This window comes from Panthera leo, chromosome E1 (assembly GCF_018350215.1).
Source record: "Panthera leo isolate Ple1 chromosome E1, P.leo_Ple1_pat1.1, whole genome shotgun sequence".
NCBI classification, from domain to species: Eukaryota; Metazoa; Chordata; class Mammalia; order Carnivora; family Felidae; genus Panthera; species Panthera leo.
This window is the reverse complement of record NC_056692.1, coordinates 38,084,106-38,099,896: the sequence shown is the minus strand read 5'-3', so window position 1 is coordinate 38,099,896 and position 15,791 is coordinate 38,084,106. Positions and strand designations below refer to the sequence as shown.

Here is a 15,791-nt window from a genome sequence, read left to right as displayed (position 1 = left end):
TCACTTCTGCCCTTGTCCTACTTCTGCCACTGGCAAATAAATCTCTATTCCTGGACACAGTAACCTGAGCAGTGCTCCAATGGTGAGCTCACTCTTGGGAGGACAGAGATTGCATGAATGAATGGCTGTGTGCAGGGGCTGGCAGGAAGGAGGACACAGGGCTCAGCCTCTGTTCTCCAGGGCTGGCATAAAGGCAGGACCCTCTCAAGTGCCACCTTCCCCTCCAATCTCATCACCCACAGCAGAGGAGCCCCTGGAGGAGGGAGACTTTGATCCAGAAGTTCCTCCACCCACACCTAAGGAAGGAGTCCTTCAGTCCTCAAACTACCTCCCTTTCTTTGGACAGGCCAGGAGATTTGGTCAGGGCCAGAAGGGCCGGGAAGAAAGAGGGCTGGTGAGGGAGGAGGACTAGGAAAATGGCAGGTAAGCAACAAGCATTAAAGAGATACATTTAGGCCAAGTGGACAGGGAACAACCTGGAGAGTAAGAACCCTCTTCCCTACCCCTTCTTCCTACACCCTGATCTAACTCCACTTGTGGCAGGATCTTTAGGAGGGAGGATGTGTCTTGGAAAGGTTTGGGGACCTTAGGTGTGGGGACTGAAGCCCCCTTCTCTGCTGAAGTCCAAACAGGAAGCCTGGAAAGGAATGTGGTTGTCCTGCTTTCCAAACCACAAAGGAGGGATTGTCAGGCCTGGCCTTTGACACATGATGCTAAATTGTCCCTTCTCTCTTAAAGAAGCCCCTACCTCATAGTCCAGGGGTGTGCATATTGGGAGTCTCCCTCGCAGAGACATCCAGTTAATGCGGCAGAAGGGTCCATATTTGTCCACTACTTCGCTATCAGAGGGTCCTAACTTCGATCTCACTCTCAGCTATCCTGCAGATCCAACCTTTTTTCTGTTTCCCTCAATCCCGCCCAGACTCGAATGTGATCTGCCAAATCTTTCCTCCACTTTGTCACGGCCCCCATTCCGGGTCTTTTAGTGTAAAACCACTTCCTCCTCACTTCTTTACCCCTCAGGCTCCTCCCCATCTTGTCGAGCCCCCCCCAGGCTCCGCCCATCTCACGCTCCTGGCCACCACGGCAGCCAATAGCTGAGAACCTGATTTGCATAGCGGCGCGGGGGAGCTTAGGAGGGAAGGGGGAGGGACCAGGCGACCTCCTAAATCAAAGTTGGAAGGCGAGGACTGGGCGGAGGGGCCTCCGGGTGCCGGGCTGGGGCCGGCGGGGGGAGGGGGAGAGGGATGGGGGGCGGGCGCAGAGGACGGCGGAGCCGGCCGGACACGGACTGCTCCTCCGCTCCCTCCCTCAGCACATCCCCGCGTCCCCACTTCCCTCCTCCCCTCGCTCCGAGCAGCATCCTCTGCAGACCCTCGGTCCTCCTTCCCGGGGTCGTCCGGCTCCAGCGGCTCCCCGTAATTACCCCTCTTCACCGGCCAACCCGGGAACTTTCTCCACCCGCTCCCGGGAGTGGGGGGTCGCTTTTTTCCTGGGGCGGATTTTTCCTGGGGTTCACTGGGGGGCAGTGTCTGGAAAAGGGCTTGAGGGTCCCAGAGAGACGTCTGCCACCTGCCACCTGCCCCCAGGGGGCCTGCCGTCGGGTCTTGGCACCCCCTCTTCCTCTCTACCCCAACCATGACCGAAATGAGCGAGAAGGAGAACGAACCGGATGACGCGGCCACCCGCACCCCCCCGGGGACCGTCTCTGCCCTCCAGGAAACCAAGGTAACTCGGGAGAAGAGGCCTGGACCCCTGCCCGGTGCGCCCCCCAGCCCCGGCGCCTTCTTCCCGACGCGGTCACCACCGTGGGCTCGGATGGCCCGGGGGTCACGGGAGCGGGACCCGTGTAATGCCGAAGGCTCTGCGCGACGACCGGGGCGAGGGGGTTCGCGACGAGGGGCCGCAAGGAGCCCACATCACACAAGCACGACACGCCCTTGCGCGCGTGATGAGCGGACGCGCTGCCGAGACCCTCCCGGGAGGTTGTAACTCGGCTTTGTTGGAGGGAATCGGCGCAGCGAAGGCGGCGGGAACGTGTAGCGGTGTGTAGCGGGTGTGGGCCGGTGTACGCGCCGGTGTGTGCGTGCGAGGCGCACCCCTCTCGCGCCCGCAGGTCTATGTCTGTAGCTCAGTCTGTCCCTCTGTCTTTGCCTGTGTCTCTCTGAAAATGTCTCTACAACCTGTTTGTCGGTCTTGGTGTCTTTCCCGCTTTCTCTATATGTTTATCTCTGAGTCTCTCCGGTTGTCTCTTTCGGACCCACTGCAGTCCTGCATTCCCCCCTCCCAACCAGGTTAGGCTCCGGGATGTGAGGCCACGGCCCGAGGTGCGTAGCTTCCGAGTGCGCGCTGGGGGCTGCCGCAGCGCTGGCCATCGCGGGCGGGGACCGGGGGACTGTTGTTGCGGCTCCAGAGCAGAAGGGCAGGCAGCCCCACCCCCCACCCCCGGAGCCGGACAGGGCGCCGGGGAGAGGGTGGGTGGAAGCAAAAAGAGAAGTCATCGTAATTAATGAATGTCATAATTAACACTAATTATGTATGATTGTTACTCCTGCGGGAGTCACAATGAATAAATTATTCCCCAGTGAAGGCAGGCGGAGCCCAGACTCCTGGCGCTGAAGGGATTGGGGGAGGCCACCACTTAAATTTAACCCCCACCTCTAATCTGTCTGCTTCCTCTCCAAGTTCTAGGTGCTCACACTGACCCGCAAGAAGTTCTGCGGGGGAGCAACATGAGCTGAGCGGGCTGGGGATGGGGAGAGAAAAAGAGGCTGTGTCAAGGGTGCTCTCTGCCCCCTCCCCAGACTTCAGGCCAAAGCCTCCTTCCCTCTCCTCTGCACCCTGGTGTTTTGTTCCCACCTGCTCCTGTTGTCCAGATGAGGAGGGGGGCCACTAAAGACCAAAAATGGGTGGGGTCTTTGGCTCCTTCGGCGTCAAGAGCTCTTTCCAATGTCTATCTTGCTCCTAATTCTGTCTAAGCCACCCCTCAGGGTATGAGGTTAATTCAAGGTCAAGGTCATCAAGAAAATGACCAGGGGTAGATGAGTAGGGGCAGGGTAGCGCCTGGCTGAGATACCCCAGGTAGCGTTCCACCTTTAAACCAGAGGGACCCACTGGGTCTCCATGTCAAGGTCTTCAGATCCCAACTTGACCTTCTTCTGCCCCCTCCTGAGAATGAGACTGTGGTCTCTCAGACCACAGAGTTAACTGCCTCTCAGAGACCCAGGTCTGTACTAGGAAAGGAATGAGGTGTTGGGGGTGGGAGGATATTGTTTGTAACATTTGTGACAGCTTTAAAAAAAAACAAAAAACAAAAAAAAAACCCAGAGGGTCCAGGGAGCTGAGCCCCATCCTGAGTTCCAATATCCCTGGCCTTCTCAGTTGGCTTCTAGTCACTCAAGACAGACATACACAATTCCCATGCTTGCTTCCTAAGGGTATGGGGGCCTCCCAGGCCCTGCCTTTCTTCCCACAGGAGGCCTGGCTGCCCGCCCCCCTCCTTAAGAGCTCTCCGAAGGCAGGCAGGAGCCTGGGCCTTGCTGCCTCAGCAAACCCCAGGCTGCAAGCTCAGCCCTGTGGGCAGGGGGAGGTCAGGGCCCAGCAGGTCTGTACCTCCCTCCTCCTAGCCCAAGGACCATCCAGTGCTATCACCTCTGAACCTGAGCCATAGAGATCCCAAGAGCAAGAGGGGAGGGGAATTGCACACCTTGCCCTGTCCCTTTACCCCCCTCCCCTAAATCTCACCCCTGCGAAGGACTGTTATAACAATACAGGCGGGGCTGCCGGTCTGGGTGGGGATATTCAGGAGGTTAGAAGTGGGCAGGGAGAGAATTCAGAGCCCTGCCAGCCCCTTTAGCTCCCCCCACCTCAACCTGTCCCTAAGAAGCTTTGGTCTCCAGACTATAGGGCTTGGGGAGGGGGAAGGAAGAGGGTTGTGGCCCACCCAACTCAGCTTGAAGCAGGTACAACAGAGGGGGCTGGTGCCCATTAGGCAGTGAAGCCAGCATTCCAGGCTTATTCGTCAGTGCTTGGGGTCTCCTGGGCATTTCTTGCCAGCCCAAGCCCAGTCTCCTTCCCACCCTAAGGTTGGATCGTATCCCTGTATTCAAGCTACTCCGTGACCCTCCTAGTGTCACCATTGCCATCTCTGGGTCCCCATGCCATCCTACCGCTGGGTGGTACCATCACCCCCTTTAGTGCCATCCCTGGGAAGACCCTGCCATGCCAACATTGCCATCTGAGTCAGCTTGTGCCACATCCGCCACCACCCACCGCCAGCTGCCTAGTGCCCTTTCAGGAGCTGGAGGGAAGTAAGGAGATGCTGTGGGGAGTTGAGGAATAGAAGGGACCATCCAGTATGTGGGGAGGTGGGGAGGAGGCAGGCTGGCCAAACCCAGCCTCTGGGAGGGGATTCAGAAGAACAGGCCTGGTGGTCCAGGCTCTAAGCCAGACAGGCTCCTGGTGCATCATCAGGAGGGAATAGCATCCAGGGGGGCCAGCTTGCCAAGGTACATGGCAACTTCTCCCTATGCCAGGGAATGGTTCCTGGGACACTGGGGGCACCAAAAAGATAGCTGATGGGAGATAGGAAAAAGTCCTCTCTGGGAACTAGGAGTGCCTGGCCAGGCTGAGCCAAAATGAGGTTTGGGCACTCAAACTAGATGTCTCTGAGTGGACAGGCATCAAGCTATTTGGAAGAGGTGCCCCCATCCTGCTCTTCAGCCACAACCCTTGACATCTGCCAGCCACTCCAGGTAGTATGTTGTTCCTTCCTGCTTCTCTGTCCTCCTGGGATCTGGAACCCACAGCTGAGCCAGGGAGTCAGTGAGCAGAATTGGGGCTGCCCCAGTGCTGGGGAACATTCTGTTCCAGAGACCTCTGGTACCCTGCAGAGAGGTAGCTCTTGGCACTGGGGCCAAGGGAAGACCAGGAAGGGGCACAGGCTGGAGAGTAAGGCGGCTTAAAATCTCATCCTGTGGCGATTACTATGGAAACAACAGCTTTGGGAGGGGGGAACATGACTGATGTCTTCAAATATTTGAAGGACTGATATGTAGAAGAGGGGAGTAGCCCTTTCGGGAGCCAAGGGAGGAGCAGAGCCGATAGGCAAAGATCTCAGGGAGCAGGTTTCAGCTCTATATAGGGAAGCACTTTCCAGCGATTGCAGCTGCCCAAAGATGGAATGACTGGCACAAGAGAGGGTGTGCTTCCTGCCACAGGAGGTGACCAACAGAGTCAGACAACCACTCAGAAGTGACATGGCCAAGGCATTGTGAGATGATAGTGTGGGCTGGGGACCACTCTAGATGGCCAGTCTTTCAGGTTCCTTCCAACCCTAAATTTCATGATTGACCTGGTGGCCATGCCCATGGCATAGCTGAGAGGCAGGGGTGAGGGCCACGGCAGAGCCCGGAGCAGCGGGGTCCTTCTGGTCATTTGGACTTAACAGCCAGAGCCACTGGTTCAAGTTCTGTCTCTGCCACTTACCAGCTGAGGACTCGCTATGGGTGGGTGATTTAACTCCCATGTGCCTATGAGTTCATCTGCAAAGTGGGACAGTGATTATCAGTGTCTCGGGGGTGGTAATGCCAGGATTAATGAGGTGCTGCATATGAAGTGCTACCTCAATTCCAGTATTCTGACATGATAGTCCCTCATCATATCATTAAGTTTAGGTTTTTGCTTTTTGGACCCAGAGCCTTGTGTTGCTTAGAGAGCATCTAGTCCCGACTCCTTTCTCTTGGATGTGGGGAAACTGAGGCCCAAGAGTGGAAGTGAAGTGACCTGCCTTCAGGTGGTCGGTTTAGCTTTGCACCCACCTCCAGCACATCCTCCCAGAGACCTCTTGTGCTCTATGCTCTGGCCCCTGGGCAGAATCGTGAGGGGTTCTCCCACCCCTCTGGGCCTGTGAGAGCCTCCAATGCCACACTGGCTCACAGAATACATTTGTGTTCTAATTAATTGTCCCTCTGGCCCTCCACTTCTGCCCTAACACCCAGGTATCTGAGGCCTGGGGCCCTGCTTCTCTTAGACACACAAAGAAGCCCATAGTGCTATCCAGGAAGCTGAATTTGGAAAGAGCTGGGGAACTCAGCGTGCCAGGCACCCCAAGGCTCTGTCCTCCCAGCTGGCACACTGGGGCCTGCCTCATGCCCAAATCTCTCTCTCTCTCTCTCTCTCTTTCTCTCTCTCTGTCTCTCTCTCTTTTAAGTAGACCCCATGCCCGCTGTGGGGCTTGAACTCACAACCCTGAGATGAAGAGTCACATGTTTTACTGACTGAGCCAGACAGACACCCTTAAATGTGTCCCTCTCTGCTTTTCCCTATGTCTTGCTGCCTGCTGGCCTCCCTAGGGCCACACAGGCTGCTTGATGTGCCAGTTGGGAACCCTGGCCAAGTCTCCCTGCCTGAAGCCAGGCCACTGGCCCCTTTTATCTATCACTGATGGGAATATGTGGGCAGGGGTAAGGGGGCTATCGATAGGAGGGAAGAGGTTCCAGGATCTGGCTAGAGATGTTTCCAGACTTTACTCTGGGCAGACTCAAGAATGGTATGCTGGGGTGAGCAATGGAAGTAACCCTGGCCTCACTGCAGAATTGGCCCTGTGCTCCAGAACATGGGCTGCACGTAGGATTCCAGCCACTGGGTCATCATTCAGTCAACAAATATTCACTGAGCACCTACTATGTCCTGAGGCTGTGTGTGTGTTGTGGGGGGCCGGGAGGATGTTAAAGCAACTGTTCCTGCCCTCAAGGGGCTCCAGTCTCCTGCGGGGGGGGGGGGATAAGAAGTAAATGACCACCACGTAAACCAGATTGGATTTATAATGGAAGTCAGTACTAGGTGCAATGGGCCCCGGAGTGGGAGTGGTTATACTAAATGGAATTCCTGGAGAAGAAGAGACATCTTCCCAAAGGAGGAACAGTCACTGGAAACCCCAAAGGATAAAGAGGGTACTCACTGGATACGGCAGAGAAGAGGGCAAACACAGCAAAAGCTTGGAGGAATAAAACATGGTTGAGTTCAAGAATCCCCATGTCTGGGCTGCAGGTGGAAGGCATGGGTTGGAAGGGAAAGCTTGTCCAACTTGCAGAGTCTCATGATTGGGGCAAGGGCCTTGACTGTGTCCTGAAGAGCCATGAAAAGTTTTTAGCAAGGTCAGGGATCACCTCCCTGGCAGGTGTATGGAGAGCAGGGGGAGATGGGCAGGGTGGAGGCAAGGGGTTCCGGACCTGAACCAGGGCAGGGTTGTGGAGGTGATGAGGTGATTATATGCGCCAGAGAGATATTTTGGAGGAAGAATCAGCCTTGAGGATGAGGGTCCAGGATGACCACTCCCCCACTCTCAAGAACACATGGAAAACTGGGGACCTGGCATGTTTTGTTCAGCCCCCAAAGTGTTACTATTTTTTTTAAGTTTTTGTTTTTATTTATTTTGAGAGAGAGAGTGGGGAGGGGCAGAGAGAGAAGAGGAAAAAGAATCTGAAGTGGGCTCCTGGTGTGGGGCTCAAACTCACGAGATTATGACCTGAGCCAAAGTCAGGCACTTAACCGACTGAGCCACCAAGGTGCCCCCCATGTATTATTATTATTTTATTTTATGGAGAGAAAGAGAGCACATGCGCAGGGCAGAGGATCTTTCTTTTTTTTTTTTTTTTTTTGAGAGGACAAAGAACATGAGCAGGGGAGGGGCAGAGAGAGAGAGGGAGACACAGAATCCGAAGCAGGCTCCAGGCTCAGCGCTGTCAGTGGGAGCCTGAGATCATGACCTGAGCCAAAGTCACATGCTTAACCGACTGAGCCACCCAGGCACCTGGGGAGTGAGAGAATCTTAAGCAGGCTCAATCCCATGACCCTGGGATCATAACCCGAGCCAAAATCAAAAGTCCCACACCCAATCAACTGAGCCACCCAGGCACCCCCAAAGTATTATTCTTTTTAACTCGAGTAAATGGTACACCCATGCAATGAAATCCTGCATAGCTATAAACATGAATGATGAAAGTCTTTATGTATTGGTATGGAATGATTTCCAAGATTTACTGTTAAGTGAGAAAAGCAAGGCTAAGAAACATAGCACACTACCCTTTCTGCAATGAAAAAAAAAAAGGAAATAAAACCTCTTGAATTTGTTTCCATCCAAATTCACATAAGAGTCTAGATTTCTTTTGAAAAAGTGGAAAACCTGGCACTGCTGGGCTGGCCCCGAGGACAGGCCTACGCTGTCTGGAGGGCACCAGCAGCTGCTCTCTGACCGGCCAGTCACCCTCCGGCCTCACCACTCCAATCTGGCGGGCCCAGCCAGAACCCCTTGGCTCGGGGAGGTTACCCACCGGGCTCCCGTGGGCATCCGGGAGTGTGACCACCTTCTGGAACGTGGCAGCCTCTCAGTACTTCATCTCACCTCTGGCCCTTCGCCTCAGGCTGCCACTGACCAAGGAGACATCCTGGCCCGGACCTGGTCCCCTCTGGCTTCCACTTATAACCCCCCACCCCCACCCCTGCTTCCCCTTTCAGCTCCAGCGGTTCAAGCGCTCACTTTCCCTCAAGACCATCCTCCGAAGTAAGAGCGTGGAGAACTTCTTCCTTCGCTCAGGCTCTGAGCTCAAGTGCCCCACTGAGGTGCTGTTGACGCCCCCGACCCCGCTGCCCCCTCCCTCCCCACCACCGGCATCTACAGATGGGAGCTTCCCTACCCCGGCCCCCTCCCCTTGCCCAATCCCACGGCCCCTGGCACCACTCAAACCAGTAAGGCTGCACAGCTTCCAGGAACACGTCTTCAAGAGAGCCAGCCCTTGTGAGCTATGCCACCAGATCATTGTGGGTAGGTGCCTGGCCTGTCAAGGAGAGGGGCCAGGGTGGGTGTGGAGAGTGTTCCTAGGGAACCATCTGATGTTGGGCCCGCAGTCCTAACTGTGCCCCTCACGCTGGGTGGACAAATGAGCAATTTTGGGAGGGGTGGGTGTCCAGTGTCGCCGTGGGTACGAACAACTCAGGCTTCGGTGCCTTGACTGTATGAGGGGTAAGCACGAGACCCCGAGGCGGACATGAGGATGCCCAACCCCCCCTCCTCTGTCCCATGGCCTAACCTGCCCTCTTTGCTCCTTGCCCTCGGATGCCTCCTCCTTTGCCGAATCCCTCTTGTTGACGCCAAATTCTTCCCAGGAAACTCCAAGCAGGGTTTGCGGTGTAAGACGTGCAAAGTCAGCGTCCACCTCTGGTGCTCCGAGGAGATCTCCCACCAGCAATGCCCAGGCAAGGTGGTGAGTGGGGACCATGCAGGGCTGGCTGGCTGTGAGTGCTCCCCAGGACTGGCATGTGGGGGAATGAGCGCCCCCCTCCAGGCGGGTTCCTCCTGTGGAGTAGTCCTTGGGCTTGGGGAAGGCCAAGCTCTCGGTGGGCTGTGACATCCCCATGCCCTCTCTCTGCCCCCTCTTGCCTTAGTCCTCCTCCTTCCGTCGAAACTTCAGCTCCCCCCTCCTGGTGCATGAACCACCCCCAGCCTGTGTCACAAGCAGAGAGTCCCCACCCACTGGTGAGTGTCCCCCCCATTGCCCCTGATCCCACCGTAGTGTGGTGAGAAACCCACACGTTCCTCAGATGGGCACCTGAGTTGCATGGCTCTTCTGGTTCTTGGCACTTCCCTTCTCTGAATGCCCTTGTCCCGAATGTAGGGTTCATTCATGCATTCATTCATCCATCCATTCACTCATTCATCCTTCAACAGGCATTTTATCAACACTTACTAAGTGCCAGGCACTGTGCTAGACATGGGGACACAGCACTGAAGAAGGTGGAGTTCATGGTCTAGTAAGGGAGCTAGACGTGAAATAGATAATCACACAAATCATCCATTAATCACCATTTGCACGAATGCCTGAACCGAGAAGGATAGGGAATAGAGGATAAGGTAGGCGCTGTCCTCATCTGCAAGGATAGGGAAGGTGTCCAGAGATATGAAGGATGGGGAGTTAGTCCAAGAGGATCTGGGGAAGACTGGTGTGGGCAGAGAGGGTCCTGGGGGAGGGATGGGGCAGGTGGTTAAAAGAAGGACATCTTGGCTGGGGCCGAGAGAGTGAAAGTGATCCGGGGCTTCAGGGCAGAGCAAGGCTGGCAGCTGGGTGCCCAGCCTTAGGGTGGCTCCTTGGCAGGGGCCAGCGGGAAGGTAGACCCCGTCTACGAGACGCTGCGCTATGGCACCTCCTTGGCACTGATGAACCGCTCCAGCTTCAGCAGTACCTCTGAGTCCCCCACGCGGAGCCTGGTATGTCAGGCACCAGAGGGGCGCCTGGGGGGCAGGAGTCTCTGAGGCTGAGGGTCCGGGGACTGAGCCCTCCCCCCCATTTGGCCCCAGAGTGAGCGGGATGAGCTGACCGAGGATGGGGAAGGCAGCATCCGCAGCTCAGAGGAGGGCCCTGGCGACAGTGGTGAGTAGAGGTGGGAGCCAGAGGCGGGAATGGAACACAGTGCAGGCCACTCCCTGCTGCCTGACGCCCTGGCCCTGCCCTGGCATCTCTAGTGTTCACAGCCCCGGCCGAGAGTGAAGGGTCAGGACCAGAGGAGAAGAGCCCTGGACAGCAGGTGAGGTGATGCTGGTGCTGAGCCCTCGTAGGCCAGATTGGAAGGGGATGTCCCTTCTTGTCACTGATGCATAGGTGGGCAAGAGCATGGTGAGTGGGAGTATCACCGCTCCATCATTTGTCCTCAGCCTACGGGGATGGGCAGTGCCAGGGTGAGGAGGCAAGGAAGGCAGGGGGTATTTGCCCTCCCACCGCAGAGCCAATGGCTATTGTGCCCACTCCTGGACCCACTCCCCACGAGTGGGCAGTTCCAGGGTGCAGCAGGCAGAGGAGTGTTCCCCTTCTCCATCCTTGGCCCAGTCCCCCAAGGGTGAACACAGAAGGTAGGAGAGTCTGACCTCTCCCTGTCATTGACCCAGGTGCACTGTGTCCCACCTCCTAGCCAACCTCTCCCCACCCCCCCAGAGAGGGTAAGGTCAGGGCAAGTGAACGGTGGGTGGAGCGAAGATTGTGTCCCCCTCCCGTCACTGATCCAGACTTTTCCACAGCCCGCAAAACCCCCTCTGCGGAAGGATGTGGGGCCCATGTACTCCTATGTCGCTCTCTACAAGTTTCTGCCCCAAGAGAACAATGACCTGGCTTTGCAGTAAGTCCTCTTTGTGGTCCGGCCCCCCTGGACAGCCACCTGGCTCCAACCTCAGGGCTCTGCTCCCAGACCTTGGAACATGAGTGTGAGGGGGACCTTCGGGAACCTTCTCCTGGCATGCTTGAGGCAGCTGAGCCCAAAGAAGAGCTAGACTGCCCACAGTCCAAAAGGGACTGGTGCTGATGTCATATCTTCTGCCCCGCCCGGGGTTTGTTCTAGAGAGAGTCTGCTGTACCTGTGGTCACAGTGTCCTCCGAGGGCGTCAAGAATCCTCCCCCCGCTGTGGAGGGGGGGCATGCTGGGGACCTGGGGGACCCAAGATGGTTAAGATGCAGAAAAGGCAGGTCCCTCCTGTCCATTTGCGACCCCAGCTCTGTCCTCCCAGGCCTGGGGACCGGATCCTGCTGGTGGATGACTCTAACGAGGACTGGTGGAAGGTGACTTGGCAGGGTGGGGAGCAGAGACACCCCGGTAGGCACCCGACCCTTTCCCACCACTTCAACTGGCACTGCCCCGCCTTCTCTCCGGGCCCAAAGACCACCCCTCCTCCCACCACGTGCCCTAGCCAAGCCCATAGGACCAACACTTGGGACTTGCTCTCACCTTGACCCTCCCTGCCTCAGCCTTGTCCCTCTACCCACCTCATGCCCATCGCAGTCCAGAAGCCACCCTACTGGGGGCTCTGGATACAGAGAGCGCAGGATCTGGAGTTTGATGGCTTTGGCTCTGAGTTGCATCAATGTGGGGCGGGGGGCTCTGGTGCTCATTGCCAGCCTCATCCCCAGGGGAAGATTGGCGACCGGGTTGGCTTCTTCCCAGCCAATTTTGTGCAGCGCGTAAGGCCAGGAGAGAACGTCTGGCGCAGCTGCCAACCCTTCTCCGGGAACAAGGAACAGGGGTACATGAGCCTCAAGGAGAACCAGGTGAGTGCCTGGGCTCTGCAGTGGCTGGAGAGGTGGACATGGGAGAGAGGCGGTGGGGGCACAGGTGACTGCCCTGGAGGAGGACACTGCAGCCTGGCAGCAGGAGGGAAGGCAGGTTAGAAAGGTGTGACCGCGGGGCCTCCTGTCAGACCCTGCTGGGAATCGGGGCTGGTGACCGACACAGGCAGGGGGCTGAATGTGGTTAGAGACAGCTTGGGGGAGGGAAAGAGCACTGGATTAGGAGTCTAGAGGCTTGGGTCTGAATGCTGGCTATACCTCTGTCTTGTTGCATAACCCCCAGCAAGCCCTTTTCCTCCCCTTCCCCCCTCTGTGAAATGGGAGTTCCGCCAGGGCGGTGGGGGCGGGGCGGGGGGGGGGGGGAGGAGGTGGAGCTCAGACCAGCCCCGAAGTGCTGCTCAGTGTCTGCTGATGTTCTGGTCTTGCTGCCGTGCCCAGTGCCCTCATGGGATCTGCTCCCATCACCCCAGCTGATGTCTCCAACCACATCTGATCCTGGTCCCATCATTCCCCGGGGTGGCCCCCTGGGAGCCATCAGCCGGACTCGGGGCCAGGGCTGTAGGCAGGTGCCAGGACTCAGCTCTGTGTCTCTCCCACTCAGATCTGTGTGGGTGTGGGCAGGAGCAAGGATGCTGACGGCTTCATCCGCGTCAGCAGCGGCAAGAAGCGGGGCCTGGTGCCAGCCGACGCCCTGACCGAGATCTGAGAGGAGCCAAGAGAACCCAGATGCCACCCCTGCCCGAGCCTGGCCCTTGCTTCTGGCCCTGGAGAGGAACGGGCATCTGCCCACACTCTTCCTCCCTCTGCCTCTCTCCTAGGAGCCACCCCCCGTGGCTTGGGAGCCCTCTGCACAGAGGAAGGTTTTATTTCTTGGGTCCCAGGGTGCCCTGAGGGAGTTGCTGCTCTGGGACTCGGGGGTGAGGAAGGAGGAGAAAGTGGGAGGGAATGAGGAAGTTCCAGGTGGGTCCAGCCAGTGCCCAGACACCCCCACTTGCCATGCTGAGTGCGGCCCTGGGGAGGGGGGCATTCCTGAGGAATTTTCTCGCTGCTTTGTCCAGAGAGCCTTCTCATGTCCACACCACCTTTGCATGCTCGACACCATTCCCCCCTCCCCACAGAGCCTCTGCTTGGGTCTATGTGTGTGTGACCCTGCGGCTGCCGCTTTGGAAGCGGGACCTTGGGAAGGTGACTTCCCAAATCCCTCAGCTCTCTGCCCTGGGTTGGGAGGGGATTCGGGGCTGCAGGAGGATCCTGAGTCCACCTCCTGGTGTCCCCACCTCTGTCACTCCATCACTCCTCAGGAAAGTTCTGCGGAAATCTCTCCTATTACTTGAAACCTGGGCGGACAGAGGAGGGGAGGGCCGAGTTCCGGGGATAGCGCTGCAAACCAGAGACTGTCTCCTCAAGTAGAACAGAACAGCCTCATCGTACCCTTGTCCACCGGAAAAGGACACTCAAGAAGGACATGAACAGAAACCGACTGAGAACAAAAAACAAGTCCCCATTTCACTGTCAGGACTCTGCAAGTTCCCTGGTCCCCCGTGGCCAACCAGCCCCAGGGAGTCAGTATTTCCTAGTTCCTGTCCCAGGCCTCACAAGGCCACCCCCCCAGGAGCCCAGCCCTCAGGACTGACCTCCAGATGGCCCTTCCTCACTCCCTTTCTCTGGGCTTTGTAGGAAACACTGCGACCCCTCCTTCGGTGCAGGGGTCCCTCTTCCGGCTGTATCTGTGCCCTTGTCCTGGACACAGAGTTCTGGGAGGAAGAGGGAGTGGGAGATAGTCAAGGCAGCAAATCATTGTGTTTGGCCACCAGGAAAGGAAGGGGGTAGGCACCCTGTTGGTGGGTTGGCACTCATGAAGAGGACCCCTCCCTTTCAGGTTGCTTTTCTCTGGTGCCAACCTCCCTCTCCCCCCAAGCTCAGAGCCTCCTCTTGTGCCCTTGATCGTGCCAGCCAATGCCAGTCCCCGTCCTGGGCACAGTCACACCCTCCCATACAGTGGAAGGGACACATTCTCCTACCCACTGGCCCCTGCTCCACTTCTCCCCCTTGGAGGGGGGTTCAAGCCACACTGCCCTGTTTGCTGCCATGGGGCCCCCCTCAGCAATATCCCAGGGGCGGGCCCAATGCCCACTGTACATAAGGCTGCATGATGGGTCGGCTGGGGCACTGCTGAGCCCCCAGGCCCCTAAATAAATGTTTCTTGTCCCAACCTGTCTGCTCTGTGTATCTGCTGGGGAGAGAGGAAGCAAAGGTCCAAGGAGTGGGGCGGGGGCTGGAGGTTCCAAAAGAAGACAAGCCTGGAGGTGGAGGAATTTGTGGCTCTCTGACAGGTGGGGTGCTGGGGCTGGCCCCGATTTTGCAGGGGTCCCCATACCTCCCCGCTCCCTTCCACCTCCCCAGCCTGAGATGGGGGATCTGGGGGGGAGTTTGAGAAGAAAACAGGGCGGCAGGGTGGGGGTGGGGTGGGTGGGGTGGGGGATGTTGCGGGAAGCTGGAAGGGGAGAGGGTGGGGCTGAGGTCACTTTCAGGCTGGATGCGCACCCGTGTCCCCAGGGGGGCGGAGCGGGCACTCAACCATGTGCATTAGGACCCTTTCTGCCGACCCAGCGACCCAGCGGTGCCCTCCGAGACCACCCGAGGTCAGCCTCGCGCCCCCCAAGCCCCAGGCAGAAAGGCTGGCGGCGGGAACAGTCGTCGACAGTGGGGCCCTGAGATGACTCAATCATGCCCGTCATCGAGAGCCTGGCACGAAGGGGGCCGGCAGCGGCGCCCCTCCCGCAGCGGTGCCCGCCGCCCACCTGCTCTCGGCAGAGCTGCCTCTTTCCCCTCCGCCCGCCTGGCCGCGTCATCGCCAAGGCAGGCACGTCCTGTGCTATTTATAGGCAGAGGGGAGAGCAGAGGGAGGGAGAGGCGGGCTGCGGGGGTGCCAGGGCAATGCCGCCAGTGCCGCCAGAATGCAGGGGGTGGGGGCTGCCCCTTCTGACAGGCACCCACCGGTTCTGCCTCCCAGCCCCCCCTTCCCCGGTCCCCTCTCCCCAAAGCAAGGTAGGCCAGGTGGGACCAGACGCTGAGCTTTCTTTGGGCCCTTTCACCCAGGGAAGGTCCTAGAGCTCCGCGGGTGAGCCAGAGGAGGATGACCTCCTCTTTCTAAGACCTCTGATGGGGGGAATGAAAACAAGCGTCACAAACCCAGGCCAGTGGCTTAAAGAGAGGGGACCTCACGTAAAGTGGCACCTGCTGTGCTTGGAGAACCATGCCAGGAATTTTATTTAATCCCTTCAGTGACCCAGTGAGGAAAGTGGTGGTCTCCCCTTTTCACAGATGAAGAAACTGAGGCCCAGGGATATTAGGTGGCATACTCAAGGTCATACAGCTTATCCAGCCGGACCTTGCCCCTTTTATATAGAGGGACATTGAGGCCCAGAGTGGACCAGTAACTTGCCCAAGGTCACCCAGCAAGTTGGTGACCAAGACAATCTCAGAAATCATGTCTCTTGCCCCTGGTTGAGCTCTTTCCTTACCTGGGTCCCTCAGTGCCTTAAACTAATGAGATGGAAATAGAGACGCCCCAGGATACTGGGCCACGGGCTCCAGGAATCGAAAGCCCACCCCACCGTAGAGAGTGAGAGCCTTTCAGCCAAGCCTTCTACACACTCCACTTGCGTCTGCCACCAGCAGGCA

General features: G+C 57.7%; 1 protein-coding gene across 2 annotated transcripts; it reads left to right on the top strand.

The window, feature by feature from the left end:
• The first annotated feature begins 1,274 nt into the window (after positions 1-1,274).
• Positions 1,275-14,313, top strand: STAC2 (SH3 and cysteine rich domain 2). Of its 2 annotated transcripts, none has more exons than XM_042916939.1 (11): positions 1,275-1,728; positions 8,518-8,824; positions 9,166-9,260; positions 9,445-9,535; positions 10,152-10,264; positions 10,355-10,427; positions 10,520-10,581; positions 11,069-11,166; positions 11,552-11,603; positions 11,952-12,089; positions 12,709-14,313. In XM_042916939.1, the coding sequence occupies exons 1-11, from the start codon at positions 1,639-1,641 to the stop codon at positions 12,811-12,813; spliced, it is 1,224 nt and encodes a 407-aa protein (XP_042772873.1). In that variant the 5' UTR covers positions 1,275-1,638; the 3' UTR covers positions 12,814-14,313. The 2 variants fall into 2 exon arrangements, with proteins under 2 accessions (XP_042772873.1, XP_042772872.1); XM_042916938.1 differs by having other exon boundaries at positions 9,166-9,263.
• Positions 14,314-15,791: the final 1,478 nt, after the last annotated feature.